This window comes from Danio rerio, chromosome 14 (assembly GCF_052040795.2).
Source record: "Danio rerio strain M-AB ecotype USA chromosome 14, GRCz13ab, whole genome shotgun sequence".
NCBI classification, from domain to species: domain Eukaryota; kingdom Metazoa; phylum Chordata; class Actinopteri; order Cypriniformes; family Danionidae; genus Danio; species Danio rerio.
This window is the reverse complement of record NC_141034.1, coordinates 42,240,001-42,263,580: the sequence shown is the minus strand read 5'-3', so window position 1 is coordinate 42,263,580 and position 23,580 is coordinate 42,240,001. Positions and strand designations below refer to the sequence as shown.

Sequence of the window (23,580 nt, the reverse complement as noted above, 5' to 3'; positions counted from 1 at the left end):
TATAATAATATTGCACAGGTGTTGTGTGTACGAGTGTAAATGTCGAAGACAGACAGTGGCTCTGCATACTGTAATTGTACCTGTGCATGATAATAAGCAGGCTTGTTTTTGCCCTCAGTCTAATTTCTGTCTTCCTCTCATTCTTAGCAGCGCCTGTGCTATATGTGATCCCCTGTTTGGGAGATTAATTGATTAAAATTCTGCTGCACGTCTTCACTAAACTGGTACACGGTGATTCTGCATACTAAAAGTCACTTTCAGGTTGACAGGAAAAGGCAGAAGCTTCTTACAACTACATCAGTGAAATGACCAGGACAGAAGCCTTACATCTAAATTTAGAAAGCTCGTTAAAAGGGCCTCGGTAGAAAATAAAGGCCTTTTCAAAAATAATTTCCTTTCTTTTTTGTTGGAAGCAAACACAAAATGCCAGTCCTATGATCTAAAAATAAACAATAAATAAACAAACAAATAAAAAAATCATCCTGTGTCATTCCTACTGAAATTACTGAGACGTTAGAAATAACACATATTATATACACACGTATGCGATTATTTAGAACGTAGATTGCACTAAATGTATTACATATTTTGTTTTGTATTAAAAATGACAATTTAAGACGTTAATTAGATTTTTTATTTATTATTTTTATATTTTGCAGTGATGTGGTCTTCAAATATCAGCACCAATGAAATTGTGATCTTGTTATTACAATTACGTAACTTTTATTTTAAATTTGAGACAATATTTCCATTGCTGATTGTTTTCAATAACTCTGTATTTTGGTTGCTTTATGATTCAGCTTTTTTGAATGAATAAGCTGAAACAGGTAAGTCAGTGATTCTGTAGCTACTTTCCATCCACCTCTTTTATGCGCATTTTGGATATGTGCATAACAAAAAAAATTAGTGATGGAAACGCCAAGATGCACATTATTTTGAAAATGTACATAAAAAACATATGGTCATAACTGAGTAGGATAAACTTTTTATTCAATAAGAAAATATTTGCATAAACTACAATGGAAACCCTTTTAATAAAAAAAAAATTCAGTATGTGCATTAAAAAAAAAAGGTCATGTGATTTTGTTACAAGAGTTCATGTGATGATAAAAATGTGTGTAAATGGACAAACTAGCAGGCTGAGCACATTGTAAAACCTCTGAAATGTGCTTTGGTCATTCTAAAATGCCTTGACCATTTCAGTATTAGTGTTATTACAATAATTAATAATTACCTCCAGAACTGTCAAGAGCGTCTGCGTTCTGCTTTTGACGCCTTCGAACGCCATCACGTGTTCATTGCATGTTGTGAATTGTCTTCTGAGGCGCAAGTCATTTATTGAATATAGAAAAGATAAACACAGCTTCTACAGTACCATCACAGCAAATTCCATTGTTACTGATAACAACTAACAACTTATATTGATATTTGGCGCCAGTTATTCAGTAAGGGACGATTTCGTTTTTTTTTTTTTGGACTCGTTGGATGGAAACGCTGCTTTATTATACCTCTTTAATGTGATATTTTAGTTTTGCGCATGAAGCTAATTTGCATTTTTAGATGGAAACATAGCTAGTGACTCAGTAAAACATTCCCTTTCCACCAGCTACTGGCAGTTTACTTCCATATTTTTAAAAGTATATTTGCAATTGTATGAAATTGCTAATTTTTAAAACACTAAGCTAATAGAATGATTGTATGCATTATTCACGCTTACTTAGAGCTTGGTTTAAACCAAATGGTTTTTCATTAAAATAAATAACATTTTTATGATACTTAAAAATTTTAAATGAAAAATGAAGCATACATTTAATAAGGTTAAAGAAAAAATGCTCTTTAAAGGCTTATCATCACAAACATAATAGGTGCTGATATACTGTTACCCCATCACTATGTGCCCCATGGCGGCATTGTCGTAAACTGCTGTTACACATAAAAACAGTTTAATAATAATTTTGTCTTGCGGTGGCGTCACACTTGGCGGTAGTGATCATGTTGAGCTTTCACTCAGAGCACTATTGCAGCAAAAATAATTGTTTTAATATGATCATAAACCATTTAGCCTATGAGGCTAACCCCAATAACCTTTTTTTCCAATTAAAAATGAATGGCTGATTTATCGGTCACATGGCAAGGCTTAAAGGGATAGTTTACCCAAAGATGAAAATTCTGTCTCCATATACTAATCCTCCGATTTTTCAAAACCTATTTGAGTTGAACATAAAAGAATATATTTTGCAGAATACTGGTGGATGAAACCTATTGTCTTTAGTATATTTTGTCCTACTATGGACATCAATGTCTACGTTTGTGTATAACAGAAGAAAAAAACACAAAAAGGTTCAAAATCACATGATGTATAGTAAATAGGATACTTTTCATAGTTGGGTGAACTATCTCTTTAAAGGGCTCCTATGATGGAAATAATCTTTTGTAAGCTGTTTGTGCAGAACTGTGTGTAGGTATAGTGTATCCACTGTCATATTGCACTGCTTTTTTTTTGACATTAAAATAGGATCCAAATCCCTCCTATTTTCAGGCCCACCACAACGTGAGGTAGGAGTGTGGTTTTCCCACCCACCAAATTGATTAACAGCAGCGTATTAACATGTCTCTGTAGTAACGCGTATAATCAAATCAACAAGACAGGACGTGCGCAAAGCAACTGGGATCTGTTCAGCTCTCTGTGATCATCAATCATCATCAAATGTGATCAAGAATGAGTTGTACAAGTTTAAAAGGTTTTCAAAACGATGCATGATAGTAATGATTTACAGCGATTTTACCGTCTTTATCACCACAGCCGCTTGTCAGGTACAGTTATAAAAGAAGACGCTTCAGCCCCGGTTTGTGGATGTTAAATCAGGTTTGTTTTGTACATTAACATAATGTCTGGATATCCATACAGCAGTGGATATTAACGTGTATCCTGTCATACATTTGCCGTGCAAAAACAGTGCAAAGTTAAATGAGCGCACTGTGTGTGTCTGTGCATGCGTGGACTTTGTAACAACATTGTGTGCAACTCATTGCTGAAAGACTTGAATTAATTACGCAACAAATAAATCAAATAATCAATGGGAAAGTTCTTACTGTAGTATTTCTCACAAGCGTTATGTGAGATCTGCTTCATGTCTGTCACTGTGCAGTTGACCTTAGATTGAGGAGATGGAGGCACACTCTGACAGGCACGTAAGAACAGTGGGTGGGGAGAACCAGCATTAAAGGCACAGGCAACAAAAACAGCTACATTGTGTCCAATATTCTAAAAATCCAATATTCTGAAAGGCATTATTATGATCTGATGGGTGTTTTGAGGTCAAATTTTACAGACACATTCTGAAGACACAACATATGCATCTTAAATCTTGAAAAAGGGGTCAAATTGGTGCCCTTTACAGTTGAGCAATGCAGTGTAACTAAAGAATATCAATACTGTAAGCACAATAATTTACAGCAATGATGGCTTGAATTCAGTATTAGTACCTACCGGAATATAATATCTTAAAACTGCCCAAACATCCCTCCTTTAAGAGAACAAATAAATATTTTCTGAAACAACTGCAATCTGAGCATGCATTCTGGTGTAAATGGACAGCACAACGCTTCTGCTTGAAACAAAGATTTACCATTTCTGGCTCAAGGGTATGGCCATTATCACTGAAGCAGGGTGGTAACAGCATAGTTACAAACTGAAATCCCAGTGAACCCTGAGAACGCCGCTTCCAGGGTTTTAATAGAAACCAGGGGAATATAAGAACACAGATATATTCCATTTGTGCATCGGCTCTTAACATGCATTTTGTCAGCAGCCAACTAACACCGCAACAAGAGAGAGCAGTGCGATGATCAATGATTCCCTCTAGGGAAAACAGTCAATGCGAGGCTTAGTTAGTTCTTAAGAGTGTCAAGAAGACGGTACGCTACTGTATGGAGGGCAGGCCCGGATTGGCTAATCGGGAGGACCGGGAGAATTCCCGGTGGGCCGGTCTGTTTTTTGGTTGCGAGGGCCGATGTCCCTAGCTCCAGTATCTGTTGCTCTCAGCAGTCACACTTTTTAAATTAATAATTTTTTTTAATTTGACCACAGTCTCCTTATTGATTATTTTACCGCAGCTCTGCTCTTTTATTTTCTCGCAGCTTGGTTAATGATGATATAACTTAGACGAGGCACCTTTTGCTACACAGCTGTTGTGGTTCAGTGGTTAGCACGTTAGGTTGCAACACTGCGGATCCGGGTTTGATCCCCGTCTGAGTATTTATTTATTTTTTTCATTTTTATTGTTAAGACATATAATACTGTTAGGGTTGTTGAATATTTGAAGTTCTAAAGCAGCTGTTTTCTCAAAAAAGACGTAATAGTGTAATTAGAAACTGAATTGTAAATGACCTTATTTTAATATAGTCAGTCGTGAACTGAGGTGGGCCGGTCTGAGGCTTGAAACTCCAGGGCTGAAAAGGAGTCCCACTCCGGCCCTGATGGAGGGGAACTCATTTATTTGGAAATCCCAGCTACGCTAGATCAATATAATATCATGCATCCCTCTGCTCTTGCGCGAGTGTCTCTGAGCTTTCATTAATGCACAATAATCACAGCTGAGGCTAATGGTTTCTCTCCCTCTCTTCCCACTCTCCCTCCAGGCGATGTATCTCGTGCACGGGATGTGTCACGCTAAGCAGAATGAATGGCCGCACTCTGAAAACACAAATTGCAAAGTAAACAGATTAGGGTGAAAAAACTACTCCTCCGTCCCCTTCCCCTCCACCTTCTTCCCGCTCATTTCTTCCTCTCGTCTCCCCCAGGACCAGCAGGATAGGATGGATGATGATGGAGACGTGCTGCTCGGTCAACTAGTTTGAGCCCTACCGGTTTAACCCTGGAATCAATACGCAGCCCCCCTTTACATCCCTAAAAGATGTCTTACTTGGATTCCATCCCACTGGCTGGAAGTAATGGAGCATCTAGGCCGTGCACTATCGTAATTTTCATTACACCCCAGCAGACACTAAATTGTGATAAAAGGATTCATATTGTGGGTACATGCCTCCACTGGAGCAGAAACAGAGAGTGATAAATAAAGAGAGAATGCTAGTGTTGTTGTTTTTTTCATACATGTTTGTTCATGGTATTTTATCTTGGCCTACTTGGAGCAAAACAAAAGGAGTTACCGTCCAATGTAACAGCATTCGCTCATTCCTCTGAGGGAGAGGGTATAGGAAATTACATTTGGAAGTCTATTTTTCTCCAGCAGAAACATTACAACATTGTTGACCTCCTTTTGCTCTCCTTAGCCACAGTTACACAAGAACAAACCTTACAACAAAATGATATTAGATGAAGCTCAAACACTTATTTCATTAAGCCGTGGCTTCTGGATAGCTATATCCGACATTTAGAAACAGCAGTATCATTATTTATGTTATCTACGGCAGGGGTTCCCAAACTTTTCAGCCTGCGACCCCCAAAATAACAATACCAGTGACTCGTGAACCCCAATATCATCTGAGGTGGTTATACATACAGAAACCTTGCATGCAATGGCACACACACACACACACACCAATAGACCCAAGTATATTCTTCGTTTATTCTTCGTTTATTTTTTTATGTATGATAGTGCTATAAATGTGCCACAAAGTTTAACCTAGTATTATAAATGAATCTGCTGCATCTGAAGCTAATGCTGTGTCTTTAATATAATGTAAATACCCCAGGGGTCGCAATCCAATTGACCTTATTCTAAAATGCGAAAGTGAAGCTTTTATCGCGATTGTTTGAGAACTTCCGATTCAGTCGCCTATCGGAGAAATGACTTGGAATAATAAACAGCAGAAAACGGTCAAACTACTTGCTCTACAAACAAATTTTTGCATGACTATACAGACCAAGTAAATTAATATAATAGGAAAATATCAGCTTGCAACATCAAACAGCAAAACGAGCAGTTTTTAACGTCTAAAAATGAACAGTATTGAATGAGACCGGAGGTCTCGAGCCAAAAAGATTCAAATGGCTGCGCCCTCTCATCTGCAAAGAATATATTGACCACTAGAACTAGTAACTATAAGCTCATATAGTAACTATCAAGTAACTATAAATGACTTTTTTTTTCGTAGGTTCTGGATAAAATATGACAATTTTTATGTGTTAATAAAAAATAAAAAAAGAACAGATTTTTGCATATCACCAGGCAACCCCGTCATACAACAGTCCCATCACAAATAAAGATGACAAAACATTGACTGTACCTGTGTGGCAACCAATAAGGCATTGCCGTGGTTATATTTATTTGTTTATTATTATTTTTATTTTATTTGCAAGTAATGAGACTGTTGCATCACAGTTGCATGTAACGCCTGATTTATTATCAAAGCAGTGTGAGGATTATGAGTCAACAATGAAATTTGGAAACACACAAAGAATCCAGAAACCTGAACGTTTTTGTCTTTGGCTTGAGAAACACATCAGCTTAGCATGTCTTTGTTTGAAGGCCTCGACCCGAACCGCTCGCCCACCCCTGACTCCAGTTAGGGGGCTTAAAGTTGAGGCAATACTTTAATGAATCCGATGTGGGGAATTTTCAATATACGGTTCACACTCAACTAGTTATCCTGAACAATGAGAGCTGGAGAGGCCCACAGCTGGCCAGAGTACAGCAAGACAGGGTTGCCAAACGTTTATGATAATGCCCATTCAGCAGCACAATGCAGGATTAGCACCGCAATGAACTTGGAAAGTGTCCACCACAGTTCTCACTCTGTCTTTTGTTTTCTCTCCCATTTGCTCACTAAAACATTTATTATAAAGATTAAGCTAAAGAGTAATTTACAGTTAATATGTTTAATAAAGTGTGTGGTCGCATCAGGGTTATTATTGGTAACTTTCCCTAAACAATTAAATCAATAACTAATAATAAAGTTATAAAAATAGAAAAACACAGTTAATGTACTGAAACTTCAACTGAAATTTAAATAATGTTCATTCATTGGGGTCACCACAGCGGAATGAACTGACAACTTTTTTAATATGTTTCACAGAGGGGATGCCCTTCCAGCTGCAATCCAGTTCTGGGAAACACCCATACACTCTCACATACACACTTACACTACAGCCAATTTAGTTTATTTAATTCCCCTGTACAATAATCTGTTGCCATAACACAGTTGACCTTGTGTGGCTACACAGTTTCGCATTGTGCATAAAGTATTGTGTTCTGTGTCCTGATTGGCTGCAGACCATTATCAATCAATCTCCTCCATGCCATCCCTACAAACTGACAACTTACACTTAAAATTAGGTTAGATTTCGGTCACTAGCGTATAAGGACAACGCTATATTGATGTCCACTAATGATGTGAAATGATGTTGATATTTTGTTGATTTTAAACCAACAATATATTGACGTCAAAGACTGACATTTATTCGTTAGGTATGGCAACCAAAATCCATTCTCTAATAGATGTCATATTGATAACGTCTACACAACGTCATGTTGTAACATCATTAGAATTTGATATTTTCTTATATTTAGGTTGTGTCGAAAGTAACCGAAGTGCAACTTCTGTTGGGATGTCTCCTGTACAGTACAGAATGCGTTTAGTTTGCCAAATTTACATAAATCTTAAAATCTGTCACGAGCCAGGTCTGATCTCATTAATTCTCTCTCTCAGTATTGTTTTTTGTCTCCCAGCTGTAGACCCTCTCCATTAACTATCATTGCCTTAGCACCTGCCTCCACTGGTTCTTTACAAAATCACTAGCAGTGTGACTCTGAAGACCTATATGTTTGCAGACTGTCTCCTCAACAAAACCATAATGTCAATGAAACATTCAGCACTGCCAAAAGCACCTGCAGTAACACCCAAAAGGCAGAGGTGCTAACATTGCACAAAAAGTTGGACTTCTGGACATGCTAAAGTAATGTAGAAGTTGTGCTAGTGTTTAAATGAGAGAAAAGTGTGAAAATGTTTACCTGAGAAAAAAAGAGGGGTTTTAAAGCCTTAAAACATCTATAATAATTTTAGTAAATAAATAAATAAATAAATAAATAAATAAATGTGACTGATTGTGGGCTATTTTTAGAGTGTAACTCTCGTGAAAAACGAGGGACCACTGTACTAGATGTCTTTGGAATGTTGGGGAAACCAAAGCACGCAGAAGAAACCCACGCAAACATGGGAAAAACATGCAAACTCCACACAGAAACGCCAACTGGCCAAGCTGGGACTCAAACCAGCGACCTTCTTGCTGTGAGGCAACAATGCTAAACACTGAGGCATCGTGTCACCCCATTTAAATAATATTAAAATGAAAATACAAAAATAAAATCTTAATTTTTAAACTATTATCAAAACTAAAATAGTTATTCAATAATAACTAAATGCATTAAATAAATAAAAAAAACAAATGAATGAATGAATGAATGAACAAAAACACATACACAGAAAAATAAACATTTAAAAAAATCTAAACAATTAAAAAACTGACAAAAAAATCTTAAACATTTCTGACACAACTGGAGTTGTGTGCGGATAATCAATTCAATTCATCTTTATTTTTACAGCACTTTTACAATGTAGCTTGCGTCAAAGCAGCATAAAATAGAAATTCTAGTAAGTTGAAACTGTGTCAGTCCAGATTTCAGAGTTGAAGTTCAGTTTAGTTCAGTTCAGTGTGGTTTAATTTTCACAGGTGAAAGTTCAAACACTAAAGAGCACTGAAGTCCCAAATACTATATACAGTGTATATACAGTACAGAATATACTAACATAGGCTCACTCTGAAAACAGCCCTATATACATATTTAGAGATCACAAATTATGAAGCCAGATTTACATTTGGCTGCATTTTAACTTCAGGGTAGGATGACACCTGTAACCAGGGGAAGTGACACAAACAACTGAGGTTTGGATCCACATGCAGGTTTATTCAATGGTCAGGTAAGCAATGGTCAACACAGGTGCAAACAAATGCATAGAGGCAGTCCAGAATCGTAGTCGAAGTAATAGGCGATAGGTCAGGAGGCACGCGGTAGACTAAGACAAACGGGCTAACAAGGCTAAGGTCAAAACACAGGAAAACAAGACTAGGAAACGCGTTGTAGTGTTACTATACAGATAACAAGACTCTGCAATCGGAGTGAGTGTGCTGCTTAAATAGTGTGTGTAATCAGTCTTTGACAATCCTTAGGTGGTGCAAGTGTAATCAGTCTAAATGAGGAAGCAGGTGTGTGTGGGCAAAGTGCATGTATGCAGTTGTAGTCCATAAACTGGCGGATTTGTAGTTTGAATGAGAGATAATGTTTTTCAGCGACCTCTGGTGGTTAGAGGTCGCTGGTGATTGTGACAACACTGTTCATTTTCTCGCTTATCAGCTGACCGTTTACCTCCATAAGGCCGGCTTTCCCGCTGTTACCAGTTTGTCTAGTAGCTCGACATGTACATTGTTGTAAATAAACAACTAAATAACAGGGTGAGAATGTGGTACAATCTTCTTTCTCTGGTTTGTTTTTAAAAACACTGCGGTTGGGTTTAGGGAAGGGGATGGGCACTGATCAATCGGTGCTTTTTAAAACACTTTTGGTTGGGTTTAGGGAAGGGCGAGTGTGGGGGCAATTGGTCGGTTGGTCAGTTGGTCAGTCAGGTAATCAGTCGACAGTTGGTCAGTCAGTTAATCAGTCGACCTCTGGTGGTTTTACGTGAGATTAGCAGGCACAAATGTCACTCACTAGAGAAACTTGAGATATGAAAGGCATACACAGTGGCCTCTGGTGGATTTGTAAAAAGAAAAACTGCAAAGAAAATGTAGCTCCTGGAATGCATTTTGCTCTCTCCAGAAATGTATATTGGGATACGTAATCAGAATGAGCCTGGGTTAGGATATATAGTATATTGTTTATAAATAGTATGAAAAAAATAATTAAATGTAAGCTAATATTATAATATTATTGCAAGTATTAATATCTACTATTATGATTTTGTTTTTTTGTAAATAAAAATGATAGGGGATTCACAACTTTACCAATAAAGTTCTATATTAAACAAAATACAGCATTTCATAGAACTATTATTTTGCTTTCAAATAAACATCACAGAAAAAGAAAAGTTTTAGTTAAAATAAATACTGATGATTAAGGCCATCTTAGCTGTGTTTAAAATACAAGCCAGTTTGGATGTTTATATTTACATATGATTTTTCAATTACTTCACAGAGTCCTCTGTTGACAAGCTGTCATTGTGTGCACATCTGATCGTTCTTCTGAAGTGGATTTGTGTGCGCGGTGTGTGTTTTCGTGAGTCTTCTTTGAGGGCCGCTGCCATATTCTCTCTGTATTTTCTCATTTCAGAGGGTGATTGGTATTTGGATGGATTTGTCTATCAGACTCAGAGAGTGATGGCTAGAGCTTTTAACAAGTTAATTTTCTAGTCCAGTTTCCCTGTGATTGCTGGGAGACAGCACAATCCTGGGAGAATTAAGTCTTGCTATCTCCAGTGCTGCATTGTATTGGAGCCCTGAAAACCGCTCCGCTCCAAAGAAAGAGATTTAGATGTTGTGTCGTTGACTGATAAAACCCTCCATCCATACGGATTCAGACAGAGAAAGAGACAGAGAGAGAGAGAGAGAGAGAGAGAGAGAGAGGGAGAGAGAGTAAAGAGAGAGGGAAAGGAGACATAAACATCTATGGGAGAATAAATACCTAATGCACAGTCTTACAATATGCACATTGATCATTTAAATACTACAAATGTAAAAAGAAAGTTTCACACTTTGCCAAAACTTTTTTTTTTTCTTTCTGAAAGTTCACCACACTTTTTAGTTGGTAAAAATGACTGTGGTTACAACTTCTGTTAGCAATATTTTGAGATGAACATTTACTGGACTGAAAAAGCTATTGAGGAAAGCTTGTCAGTCAGAATTATATTGCCATTGCACTATATGTTTTTCATCACAATACTAAGAAATATTATTTTTCTAAGACATGATATCAGCAGAGTAACTAATTGTCAGGTTAAATTTGTTTTTAATCATAAAAATATTAAGTGGTCTAGTTTTTCATCCATTATAATTAGTTTTCATACTTGTGTTTGCTTGTTAGATTGTTTGTTCATTCATTCTCTGCTCAAATATGATTATTCATAAAAAGAAAACTACTACTACTACTACCAATAATAATGATAATAGTTTTTGTTGTTGCTGCTGCTGCTATGATTTACTAAGGAAACCCACAAAAAATGTAACCCAGTGTAACATTAGTAGATAAAACTATGCAAGTAATTATTATCATTAAAAACATTACATACCAATGATTCCTTTACCCAATAATGATATTTCACTGGCCTAGCCCTGGAAAAGTGGAAGAAAATAAATGAATGAATAATATGATTTAAACAAATCATAATTCAGATTTAATTTTGGGAGTATGCTGTTGTATATTGGGAGTATGCTGTTGTATTTTGTACTGTCTAGATTTTGCACTGTCGTTGTATACTGTCGTTGTACTGTCTGGAGCCAGCTCCTAAGCTTTTCACTCAGCATCGCACACGTGCTGCTAATGATGTGACAATAAAAGTGATTTGATTTAATAAGCTATTTTCTCAACATGTTTGTCCTCTGAAACACACAGTTTGAATAGGTGTGGCAGATTGTCCGCTTAAATGTAAATGCCCACTACGTATGATTGGCTGAACGTTTTCCATATTTGAACAGATGTGGAAGTCCAAAAGGACAGCTATTTTTGTAAACTTCTGCATGTACAGAATATAAAGTATAGACACCACTGTTGTAACTAGTTATAGTCAGAGCTGTGAGGGTAATCCTTTTTCCTCTGATGTTAGAAGGCCTTAAAGCCATTGAGTGCAGAACCACTGTACAGATACAGCTACACTGCAAGTGATTTAGGTTAAAAATACATAAATCCACACACACACTTATGTGGGGCAAATTTCCTTTTAGATATATTTGTCACATCAAATGCAAAGTAAATTGAAGTGACGTTCTTACTTTTGCTGTCTGGAAAATTATCAAAAATAAATCACTCTTTACTAATATTGGGAATCAGAGTGATCAAGTGATGATGAATACAAAAAGAAAAAGCAAATAGTTTTACTTTTTGTCATCAACCTAACACTGCACAACATTTTACTGTCTTCAGAGCATTTGTGTATTCTCTATGCTTACCTCCTTCATGATTTACTCGACATAGAGAAAATGTGCCCTGGTGTACACCTTTGAGAATCAAGAAATATGTGCTTGTTGGTACATATGGCTGGATTTTGTGTGTAAAACAAATGCTATGGGTGGTACTTACAGCACCTCATATAGATACTTACCTAGTATGGTACTTCCATATGAATGGCTTTTCCAGCCTAGCTGGTTTGCTGGTAGGCTTAGGATGTGGAGCTGAGCAAACCAGGGTTCAAGTCTGGCAAAGGATGGTTTGAGAAACCAGGTAAGACTTAACTCCCAAACAGCTGTAACACAACATGGTACAAGCTCATGTCCGTGACAACTTTTGTCTTCTAGTTTGCTTTTGAAAACACTATCGGTTAGGTTTATGAAAGAGGGCATGTGGGTCAGTCAATATCAATTTGATTATGCCCAACAAAATGTTGATCAGCCTCTCTCACATATTTACATGAGAAACACATTAAGATACACAGAAACACACACACACAGTGGTCTCTGGTGTAGAGGTCTGCACTCCTGCGGCTGTGCGCGATGACTTACACAAGCTGAAAGCATGAGCAGTGCATTCTTCATGTGCTTTTTATTCGCAGTCTGTGCACGCATCATCTGCATATTGGTCCTCAGAGCGGGCTTTACCAACATGAGAGAGCAAAGTGAGGATGTCCTGTCCTTCAGCTTGCATTAGAAAATGGTCAGTTTACTGTAGGAAACCCACATCAGGCAAGTATGATGATGGGAGTCTTTTTGCATGCGTCACAGATGCAAACGAAAAAAATAAATAAATAAATAAATAAAATGAATAAATAAATATCCTTTGCGCTGTGTGATATTAGCTTAAAGTTTTACCCTTTAGCAGTCACAAGAATAAAGCGGCACTCATACAACCTATAATTTTATCTGTCATCTCTCTCTCTTTCGGCTGTACCCAGTTTAAAAGTGATATTTTGAAAAACAGATTTGAATTTAGCGGGAACAGAAAATTATTTAGTAAGAAAATTATTTTAAGTGGGCAGCGAGTGAATAAGGCTGAATATACGGTGGAAATAAGACAAAATAATTAGTCCCACGCAGACCTTGACGTGGATTTACATATGAGAAAACAAGCCGTACCATATTTGACATTATCAGAATTATACACAGCAGCCTTAAGTGGATTTGTGAAAACTCCAAGATGACGTAGTCTCTGGTATGTATTTCTTGGTTCTCAAAAATGTATCCCTGGTCACATAATTCCACTGAGCCTGGGTTGAATTTACTTCTACATGTGTTTGTGCATTGCTAAATAAGCAGTGTTGTGGAATCATCATTCTACTGATGTAGAGTTTAGCCGATCAAGTGGTACGTGTAACCTGCCATTTTGTCAGACTGCCAGCTTCAGTTGTTCCAAGATGCTAGTAGACTGACAAGAACGTTAAAAGTTCTGAAACTATCACGGTATTTGTATACATCAGAAAATGCTTATATTTCAAAAGATTAAGCAAATTCTGCTTTCTCAGTTCACAACCTCTTTAAATAAACAGCAAAGAGGTTTTCACTCGTTTTCCTATTTTTCATCCCACCCTCTCCATTTACTGTATTCTCGGGGAATTTAATGGCTTTCCACCATTTGAGTAATTTCATACAGTCAGGTCATCTATAACCAAGGCAGAAACGGATGAAGACTTTAACACCTGCTGCTCCTGGTGTCCAGCGTGGAGTTTGATAGATCAGGGCATGTCTGAAGGAATCCTCCTCAGGCGATTTCTCCACCTCTCAGACAGGAGACTGGGGTCATTAACCACTTTCATTTTTTACCGCAGAATTAATCCAGTCTAATAGGTCACTCAGTTCAGAGCCAAATATAAGGAAGGAAAGAGAACAGAGCAATACATCTGCCTGCTAAACACACTAATCTGTCTGTTATTATTATTCTGGAAATAATTACCTCAGCCCTAAGAGGCATACCCGAAAAAAAGAAAAAAGAAAAAACGAGGCGATCAGGAATGTCGGGGCTCTAAGCTGAATTAAGCAGGGACGGGCCCCGCAGGATTGCTGCTTGACACTGGCTGAGAGAAGATGAGATGGCGTCCTCGGGCCTCTTCATACTGACGGAGCTCTTGGGAGACGAGGAGAAACGGAGGCTGAGAGAGAGAAGAGGCTGCCGCATGTGGCTAACTGTCAAATTCAGACCTAAAAGGAGGGGCGAAAAGGCATGGATATGTGTAAGGAAATCTCCTGCTGAAATGGAGACAAACGCTGGGGTAAACGATCTGAAGGGAAAAAAAGAAGCATCTACAAGGTGTGTATCATTATGCATAGGTTTGTTCATGAATTTCTGGGTTGTAAATTTTGAAGATAGACCAGGAAATCAAATAATCGTCCAATCTTATGAGGAAACATAACCATTTTATGTATTACCAGCTAATTTGTATGAAGATGAGCAGTCAAATGTATAAATGAGATCATACTAAATCAAACAGTTACAAATTACCAAGAGACTGTTGGAATAATCTGTTTTCTCAATGTACTGTGAACTGTAATCTCAATCTCATTCCGTCCTGTTTTATACTTCATCATGGGCAAGTGGCTAATCCTGGGTAATTGTGTTTTAAGATTTCTCAATTCACCCTTGTAAACCCCAGGTTAACACCACAATTTACATATTTATGAGGTCAATAAAACAGTGGCTCTTTTAATGAATATACATTTAACAACTGTGGAATTGTAAATATGTTGTCATATAAATCTGCTCTAGAGATTTTAGAGTCACCTGAATAAACAATTTATTTTATAACTTAATGTGGTTTTATTGCATTTTTAATTTTAGATTTACATTAATACAAGGCTATTAGAATCATATTATAGCAGCATATTAAATGCAAGAAGATATTCTAAACAGTCAATATTAATAATGATCAATATTGATGTCATACATGTATATTTGAAGCTTAAAGGCAGATTTTTGCTTATAGTTGAAAGTAAATTTTAACAGCTCTTTTTTTGTCAGAACATCCAACATGTTAACCAGATTTACAACATGTTAACCAGATTCACATCGACAAATCTAAGGCTCAATATGTGTAATGATTAATTGTTGATATAAAATTAAATCATTTTTTCTATTCCCTGACTTTGAGGACACAATATAGATTTAAATTGAATTCAGAAGAACAGCATCTCTAAAACATTGATGTAAATAGCGTGACTTTAGTTTAATTAAAATGAACCACTGTCATCCCTGTTATACGTTTAGATAATCAAAACTATAAGTAAAACCACACATTTAGCACCTCATCACCAAGTTGAAATGTAACGTTGTTTTTTTTTGTTTTTTTTATGTTGATGGATGAAAAACACTAATTCAATAAAGCCTCAATACATTAAGCATACATATAAATGCTATAGCTTAACAACAACTATTGTAATTATATCCCATTACCCCTTGAAATTACTATATGTGTAATGTTAACATTAATCATTGTATTAAAATAGTGTGTATAGCTCGTAAACCTGCCAAAACACAATGTGCAGTTATTTAAAACTGAGACATAGACATTATCTGAAATTTGAATAATAAGCTTTCCATTGATTTGTGGTTTGTTTGGACAATATTTGGCTGATATACAGCAAATCTAGAAAATCTGGAATCTGATAAATAAATAAAAGTAAAAAAGTAATCACTGAGAATCTCGCCTTTGAAAGTGTTGAAAGTGCACATTACTAATCAAAAAAGTTTCAATAGGAAACAAAAATTTTCTTCATGGAAACATGATTGTTAATTATTATATAAGTTACTTTGTTATTAAAAAAATGCAACTTATAACTAGTTTTGTGGTCCAGGGTAACAATTATAGAGACATCGTGTTCCTAAATCCTATGCACATCTTTTTGGAGCTAGTCACAGGATTGTTTATAGACCTATCCTCATGTATTAAAAAAAAAAAAAAACACACAACGCACTGAAATCACAAAGAAATGTAACTATTTTACTTTTTGTCAAATCAGTGGCTAATTTGTATAAAAATGTACAATTTTAAAAAGGAGGCGTGGCACCCAACCCCACCACTAAACCTAACAGTCATCACCCACTTCGAATGTTATCACTCAATTGAATGGGCATTATCAGTTGTTAACAGCTGATAGATATGGGCCAGAAGGAATTTTCTGCACCTACTGGTAGGCTTAGAAGGCTGTTATCATCCATCCACATGTTTAATCAGCTATACTAATAGACAAGACTCAAGATCCAGATCAGTTTTAACATTTCTGTTGCGGTTGGGTTTAGAATTGGGTATGGGGATAGACGATAATAAAATACAATTAATGGGAAATTGTATTCATTCATTCATTTTCTTTTCAGCATAATCCCTTTAATACTTCGGGGTTGCCACAGCGGAATGAACCGCCAATTTATCCAGCCCGTTTCACAAAGCGATGCCCTTCCAGCTGCAACCCTCTGGGAAACATCCATACACACTTATTCACACGCACACACTACGGACAATTTAGCCTGTATCTAATTCACCTATAGCGCGTGTCTTTGACTGTGGGGGAAACCGGAGCACCCAGAGGAAACCCACAGGGAGAACATGCAAACTCCAGAGAGAAACGCCAACTGACCCAGCCAAGGCTCGAACCAGCGACCTTCTTGCTATGAGGCGACAGCACTACCTACTCCGCTGGAAAATTTGATAAATAATATAAATAATCATCATGGTTAATTAGCTATATTAATAGAGAAGACTCCAGATCTGTTTTTACAAAACTGGGACAGTTTAGGTTTAGGGTTGGGGTAGATGTTAATAAAATGCAGTTAATTTTAATAAATAATATAAATTTAATAAATAATATAAATAATTCTCGTTAACTCCTAGCCATAGCTGTATGTGATCTACAGCACCAGTAGGCGCAGTAGGCCCCTACTGGCCCATATCTATTAGCTGATCACCCCTGATAATGTCCATTCAATTGAGTAATAACGTTCGGCTGCTGTCATTGAGGCATGAGCAAATAGTACTAAAATGTATGAATGAGAGCATACGTATTAATACAAATCAGCCACTAAATAAAAACAAGTTACGAATTGCCATAACATTAGTATTGGCAGTTTATAAACATTATAATGGACATTCTGAATATTTTGTTTTAATGATTTTATCAGAAAGAATTTATGTCACAATAATGACCTTTTGTTTTTTACCCAGTCCAGTGCCAAATACACACTGCTTTCCTATGATTATAATCATGATAAGCATAGATTTAAAATACGAGCAGTATCAGCCTTATCTCACGAGGAAACTTAACTATTTTGTGTTTTGACAATTTAGTGGCTAATCTGTACAAAAAAGTATGATTTTAAAAAGAAGGCGTGGCACCCAACCCCACCCTTGAAGGACGAGCAAATTGTACTAAACTGCATGAATAGGATCATACCAATTAATATGAATTAGTCACTAAATCAAAAAGTTATAAATTGCCATAAGATACCGTTGGCAGTATATAAACATTATAATAAACATTCTGAATATTTGGTTTTATGGTATTATCACAAAAAATATATCACAATAATTACTCATTATTTTTTACTCTGTCCTGCCCCCAAAACACACTGCTTGATTACGATCGTGATTAGCATAGCTTTAATAATACTAAAAATACATAACCTAATAAATATTTTTAACATTGTTTATGATTTGATTAGAAGAATTTTTATCATAATAATTACTTATATATATATATATATATATATATATATATATATATATATATATATATATATTTGAATATATATATATATATATATATATATATATATATATTTTTTTTTTTTTTTTTTTTTTACCCAGCCCTGCCCAGAAACACACCGCTTTCTTATGATTACATTCGTGATTAGCAGAGTTTTAAAAACACGACAAGCCAGAAATGCCCTTAAGAGTACTTATTTAAATTAACTATTGAAGAGCATTTTCCTAGTATGCAAAAAAAAGGAAATGACAGCGGATAATATTGTGTGTGTGTGTGTGTGTGTGTTTATCAGTGCACTTTTGGGTCCCAGGGCTAACAGAGGTCTTGAACCATCTCTAGGCCTGACAGTGGCCTGAGCCCTCTGATGCCAATGTCCCCATCACTTAGAAGCCAGCCATACATACACATGAGGACCTGTCGCTACCAGGGCAACCTGTCACCTAGCAACACCTGCAGGCCAGTGACACCTGTCCTCTCTTCCTCTCCAATCTCACCCCGTTTCACCTCGATGGCATACTGGCACACCCAGTGTCATCTCATGACAACCTTATGTCACGCTGTCATAGGCGGTGTCAAGCAATGCCAGGGCAATACAGCATGTCCTCATTTGTACAAGAGCAAAGAGGAGAACGCATGGCTGAATATAAGCAAATACTCGCTAAAGACATCCCATATGGAGATACTTCACACTCGAATCGAGAGTAGTAAAATCCATAACAGAAATTGTCACAATATAATATTAGTGAAACCTAGCGCTGAATATATTGCATCACAAGTTGTCATCTGTGATCCACACTTGCAATGACAGGTGCTACTGAATACGGACAAATTTGTGACACCGATGCTTCGTAGTCGTTAGGTTTTGCAGTTACGAAATAAGTGCTATAGGCTGTCAAGAGTTCCAGTGCCAACTTCCAGAGTGTCATCCATCACGCTGAGTTTTCTGAGGGGAGAAGATGTCCGGGTCATTTGCCGGGGAATGTGCAGAATGATAGCCCATTCCACCCCAACAATGCTATACGTCTTTGTTTGACGAGGGGCTTTGGCGCGATCACACGACGAGCACCGGCCTTCGTTCCCCGTTGCCTCCATCACACGGCCTCTGCCAAGCGCTTTGCTTTGAAGTGCATCAAAGAAAGATTGCCCTGCCCCCACTTACCATAGAGAGGCAGCGGAGAGAGGAGTGGGAGTGGAGAAGTGTTTTGCGTAAGATGAATTTTAATTGTGTCTTTTCCCAGGGCTGATGATATTTTTCCCCCCATTTAAAAGCAGAAAGAGAACAGGATGTAAAGATGTAACTGATGAATTAGCCTGGTGAGACAGAGGGTAGTGCCATAGCTTTACGAGAAAAGGAGATGGAAAGATAGAGACGCAGACAGACAAAGAATGAAACAGAGAGAGGGTGGGAGATATTACAGATAGAGATACAAAACATAGAGCAAAACAATAAAAATTTTAGAAAATATTATCAACAAGTTGTATTGTTTATTTATTTATTTATTTATTTATTTATTTATTTATTTATCTTTTCAAACACTGTTTTAATATTCTACGTAAAAATTATGTTTAAACTATTATTGCTATAATAATAATAATAATAATAATAATAACAAATAACATGTAATTTAATTTAATTAAAAAATCTACATAAAATAACATAAGGCGGCGCTGTGCAGAAGTGGGTAGCGCTGTCGCCTCACAGCAAGAAGGTCGCTGGTTTGAGCCTTGGCTAGGTCAGTTGGCATTTCTTTTTAGAGTTTGCATGTTCTCCCCATGTTTGTGTGGCTTTTCTCCGGGTGCTCTGGTTTCCCCCACAGTTCAAAGACATGCAGTATAGGTGAATTGGGTAAGCTAAATTGTTCATAGTGTATGTGTGTGAATGAGAGTGTATGGGTGTTTCCCAACGATGGGTTGCAGCTGGAAGGGCATCTGCTGTGTAAAACATATGGTGGATAAGTTGGCTGGATAAATTGGCTGAATAAGTTCCGCTGTAGCGACCCCTGATTAATAAAAGGACTAAGCTTAAAAGAAAATTATTTAAAATAAAACAAAATAAAATATTGAAAATACTAGAACACTTATTAATCTTTTAGAACACTGTTTCAACATTCTACATAAAATATTTTCTAAATTAAATAAAATTTAAAATGTTGAAACATTAAATTATTTATCTATCTTTTCTAATGCTGTTTTAAAATTCTACATGCTCATTGTGTAACGTTTCGAATGAGAGTCAGAGAGGATCCAAATGCAAGTGTCAATGTTTATTATAATCTGACAATAAAACAATTAGTGCCAGGCTAGATGAACGTAGAACACAGGACAGGAACAGAACGGGGAAACCAGATCCAGACAAACTCCTCAGGGCCTGAGCACAGACAGCACAAACATAAGTGATGGTAACGAACTGACACAGACACACAAAAGCATTGCACAGATATAGGCACCATGATGAGCCTCAGCTGGCGAACTAATCAGACCAACTGGGTGTCGTCATAACACGTGATCCTAACAAATCCACATGGACAACCAAAACAAAACAAACCCACGTGATCAAACATACACTCCGGAGAAGCGCACAAACCTGCAACCGTGACACATTGTTATTCTGTATATACATGTATATATACACACGTATATATGTGTATGTATATATACATATATATATATATATATATATATATATATATATATATATATATATATATATATATATATATATATATATATATATATATATATATACACATATATGTGTGTGTATTTATGTATGTATAAATATGAAATATGAAAAGCAAATAAATAAAAACAAATAAATACATAAAACAAAATAAAATAAAAATGTATCTATCTTTTCTAACACTGTTTCAATATTTTACAAACACATTCAATTAAACAATTAATAATAATAATATATGTTTGTTTATTTATTAAAAAAATATATATGAAATTTAATTTCAGAATTTAATTTTTTTCTGAAATAAATTATTAGTGAGTGGCAAAAACTGTTACTATACTCAAAATTGATCAAATTGCAATATAACACAAACATGAATCGCCACACACAGTACTCAATGGTTCTGTGATGTAACCTACAGAGGGGCCCAAAAGTGAGAGTATTGATAGACGCACAATTGAAATAAACTAAATTAAAGAACAATAAAGTATTCTATTTTATTTATTTTTCTTTAAGTTTACTTTACTTTTTTCACAATTATTTTAACAATATCAAAGTTGACATTATTAACTGCCCTTTCCATAACAGAGAAAGAAAGAAAGAAAGAAAGAAAGAAAGAAAGAAAGAAAGAAAGAAAGAAAGAAAGAAAGAAAGAAAGAAACAAAGAAAGAAAGAAAAAGTGTCACTATACTTCTGCAATAGTGCATGGGAGACATTTGTGTGCCATGGACAGGTTACCCAAAAGCCAGTAGAGGGCCCACCTCCCCTGAAGACAAGCTTTTGCACTATGGACCATGAGAGAAAAAAAAAAGGCATTAAGGAGACTCAACCTACCTATATAGGAAGTGGGGAGTCAAAAATGTTGAGAAGCAGAAGTTCCACATCTGCCCACAGCACTTAAAGCGTCTCTCACTGCAGCCTGTTAGATGCCGAACGGCCCAAACACACATAATGCTTAGCCATTAAAGCCATGCACACTATAAAGACATAATGCCTAATTAGTCTGAGCGCATACCAAGGATCCATAAACTCGCAGGAAATCCATATGGCGAACTGTGAGATGGTGGGAGTTGCAATTAGCACAGAATGAACACCTGACGTCTGAAGATAAAGGAGAGCAATCAGGTAGCTTTAGCCTGAACTGCAGTCAGCCAGAGCACAGCCATCAATGCAGTCAATAAATATTTACCAGCTAAACAAAATGTCACGCTCTTCCTCTTGGTTTTGTTTGCTTAATTTGCATAGACCAGTGGTTCTCCATTGGTTTGAACACAGGACCCACAATTTTCTCTTTTCTCTGGCTTTTCTATTATTTTATCTTTTCATTCTTTGTTTCTTTCTTTGTTTGTTTCTTTCTTTCTTTCTTTTCACTCTTAATTTGTAAAATGGTAAAATGGTAATGAAACTGTAGGATTACGGTTCACTGTTGAAAACTCTGCTGCCATATTTTACCGTTAAATTACAGAAAAGCCGTAATTTGGAAAACGGTAATGCAACTGTAGGATTACGGATCTCTGCGGGAAACTTTACTGCCAGTATTTTACCATTAAATAACAGAAAAGCTGTAATATGAAACTGTAGGATTATGGTTCACTAATGGAAACTCTACTGCCAGTATTTTACCATTAAATAACAGAAAAGCTGTAATCTGAAACTGTAGGATTATGGTTCACTGCTGTAAAACTTGCTGCAAGTATTTTACTGTTAAATAACAGAAAAGCCGTAATTTGGAAAACAGTAATGAAACTAAAAGATTACAGTTTACTGCTTTGAGAAAACTATTATAAATAAGTGGCATAAAGTGTTACCGAATAAAAAATTTATCATATTGCAATAAAAAACAAGCATGCATCACCAAACATTTACATAATTAAACAGTGTTAGTTAAATTATAAATTCCATAAGTTTACTTTTATAATATCAATAATAATGCTTTTATCCAGTGTGTGCTGCAGCATTTGCTTGTGCTGTTGAAGAGATACTGAATTGGCACAGTTGTTCAAGCTCTTGTTCTCTCCAGACTGGACTATTGCAACTCTCTACTAGCCTGCTTCCAGCTTACTCTATCAAAACTCTTCAGCTGCTTCAGAACGCACTTCGCGAGTGCCATAAAGGTGTCAAAGTTTAACCTGGTGCCATAAAATTAATGCAATGTCTTTAATATAACGCAACCAGCCAGGGGTTGCAAAAAATGAAAATAAAATAATCAAAAGGGGGAAGGATTTTTGTTTGGATGTTTTTTTTTTTTTTTATGTAACTATTAACTACTATTTTCTTTGTTCTGTAGGTTATAGATAAAATATGGTAATTCTAATAGTTTAATAAAATGAATTTGATGTTTGGAAATTACCAAGTGACCTCCCCTCATTGTCCGGCGACTCCCAGTGGGGCCCCTACCCCCACTTTGGGAACCACTGGCTCAAGTAAAACCAGATAAAAGGCATTTATAAAAGTAAGCAGCGTGGTGAGCAGGACCTAAATGATAAAAATCCATCGAAAATGTGGTAAAATAAATGTTCATATGTTAAAAGGCATGGCAAGAAACAACTGAATTTAATGCTGTGCATCATGTATGGTATGAAACCCGCTTTATATTGTGTCTAACTCAGGTCAGTGTTGATTCCTGATTTTCAACAAATCAGATCTTAAGCGCAGCAAGTTTATAATTGCATGACAGTTCAGTGGAAGCATCCAAGTGGTATAAGCAAACTCAAAATTAAAAGTCACCATGCATAAACTGTATTTCAAAAATGTAAAGCATTACAAAACAGGAAATTTATTTCATAAAAATGGTGTCTACACTGCAGTACTTATTAAATATGACTAAAGGTTATAGCACACTGAATTCATAATTTACACGTTAAAAATTTAATTCTACCTCAGGTTGTGTCAATCGTATTGCTACGCTTTCTCCGAAATTTTTCTCCATCATAAAATTTTTTTTTATCAGGTTTTGTTTTTTCGCATTAGAAAAATAATTTTGCAAGGTATT

General features: G+C 36.2%; 1 protein-coding gene and 1 non-coding gene across 6 annotated transcripts in view; one reads left to right on the top strand and one right to left on the bottom strand.

Annotated features, from left to right (window-relative positions):
- Positions 1–23,580, bottom strand: part of LOC141377566 (uncharacterized) — a 356,961-nt gene that overhangs the window by 227,723 nt on the left and 105,658 nt on the right. The window contains exons 3-5 of one of the 5 annotated variants that reach the window (XR_015507810.1): positions 21,604–21,689; positions 21,423–21,507; positions 20,161–20,279 (exon numbers count right to left, since the gene is read on the bottom strand). The exons of the other annotated variants lie outside the window; for them this stretch is intronic. This is a non-coding gene — a transcript (uncharacterized LOC141377566). Of the gene's footprint in view, positions 1–20,160; positions 20,280–21,422; positions 21,508–21,603; positions 21,690–23,580 lie in introns of those variants that run through there. 5 annotated transcript variants of the gene reach the window in all.
- Positions 14,152–23,580, top strand: part of LOC147840870 (uncharacterized) — a 15,201-nt gene continuing 5,772 nt past the window's right edge. The window contains exon 1 of the mRNA XM_087281849.1: positions 14,152–14,465. Coding sequence (XP_087137975.1) covers positions 14,248–14,465 — 218 coding nt within the window. The 5' untranslated portion in view covers positions 14,152–14,247. The remainder of the gene's footprint in view (positions 14,466–23,580) is intronic.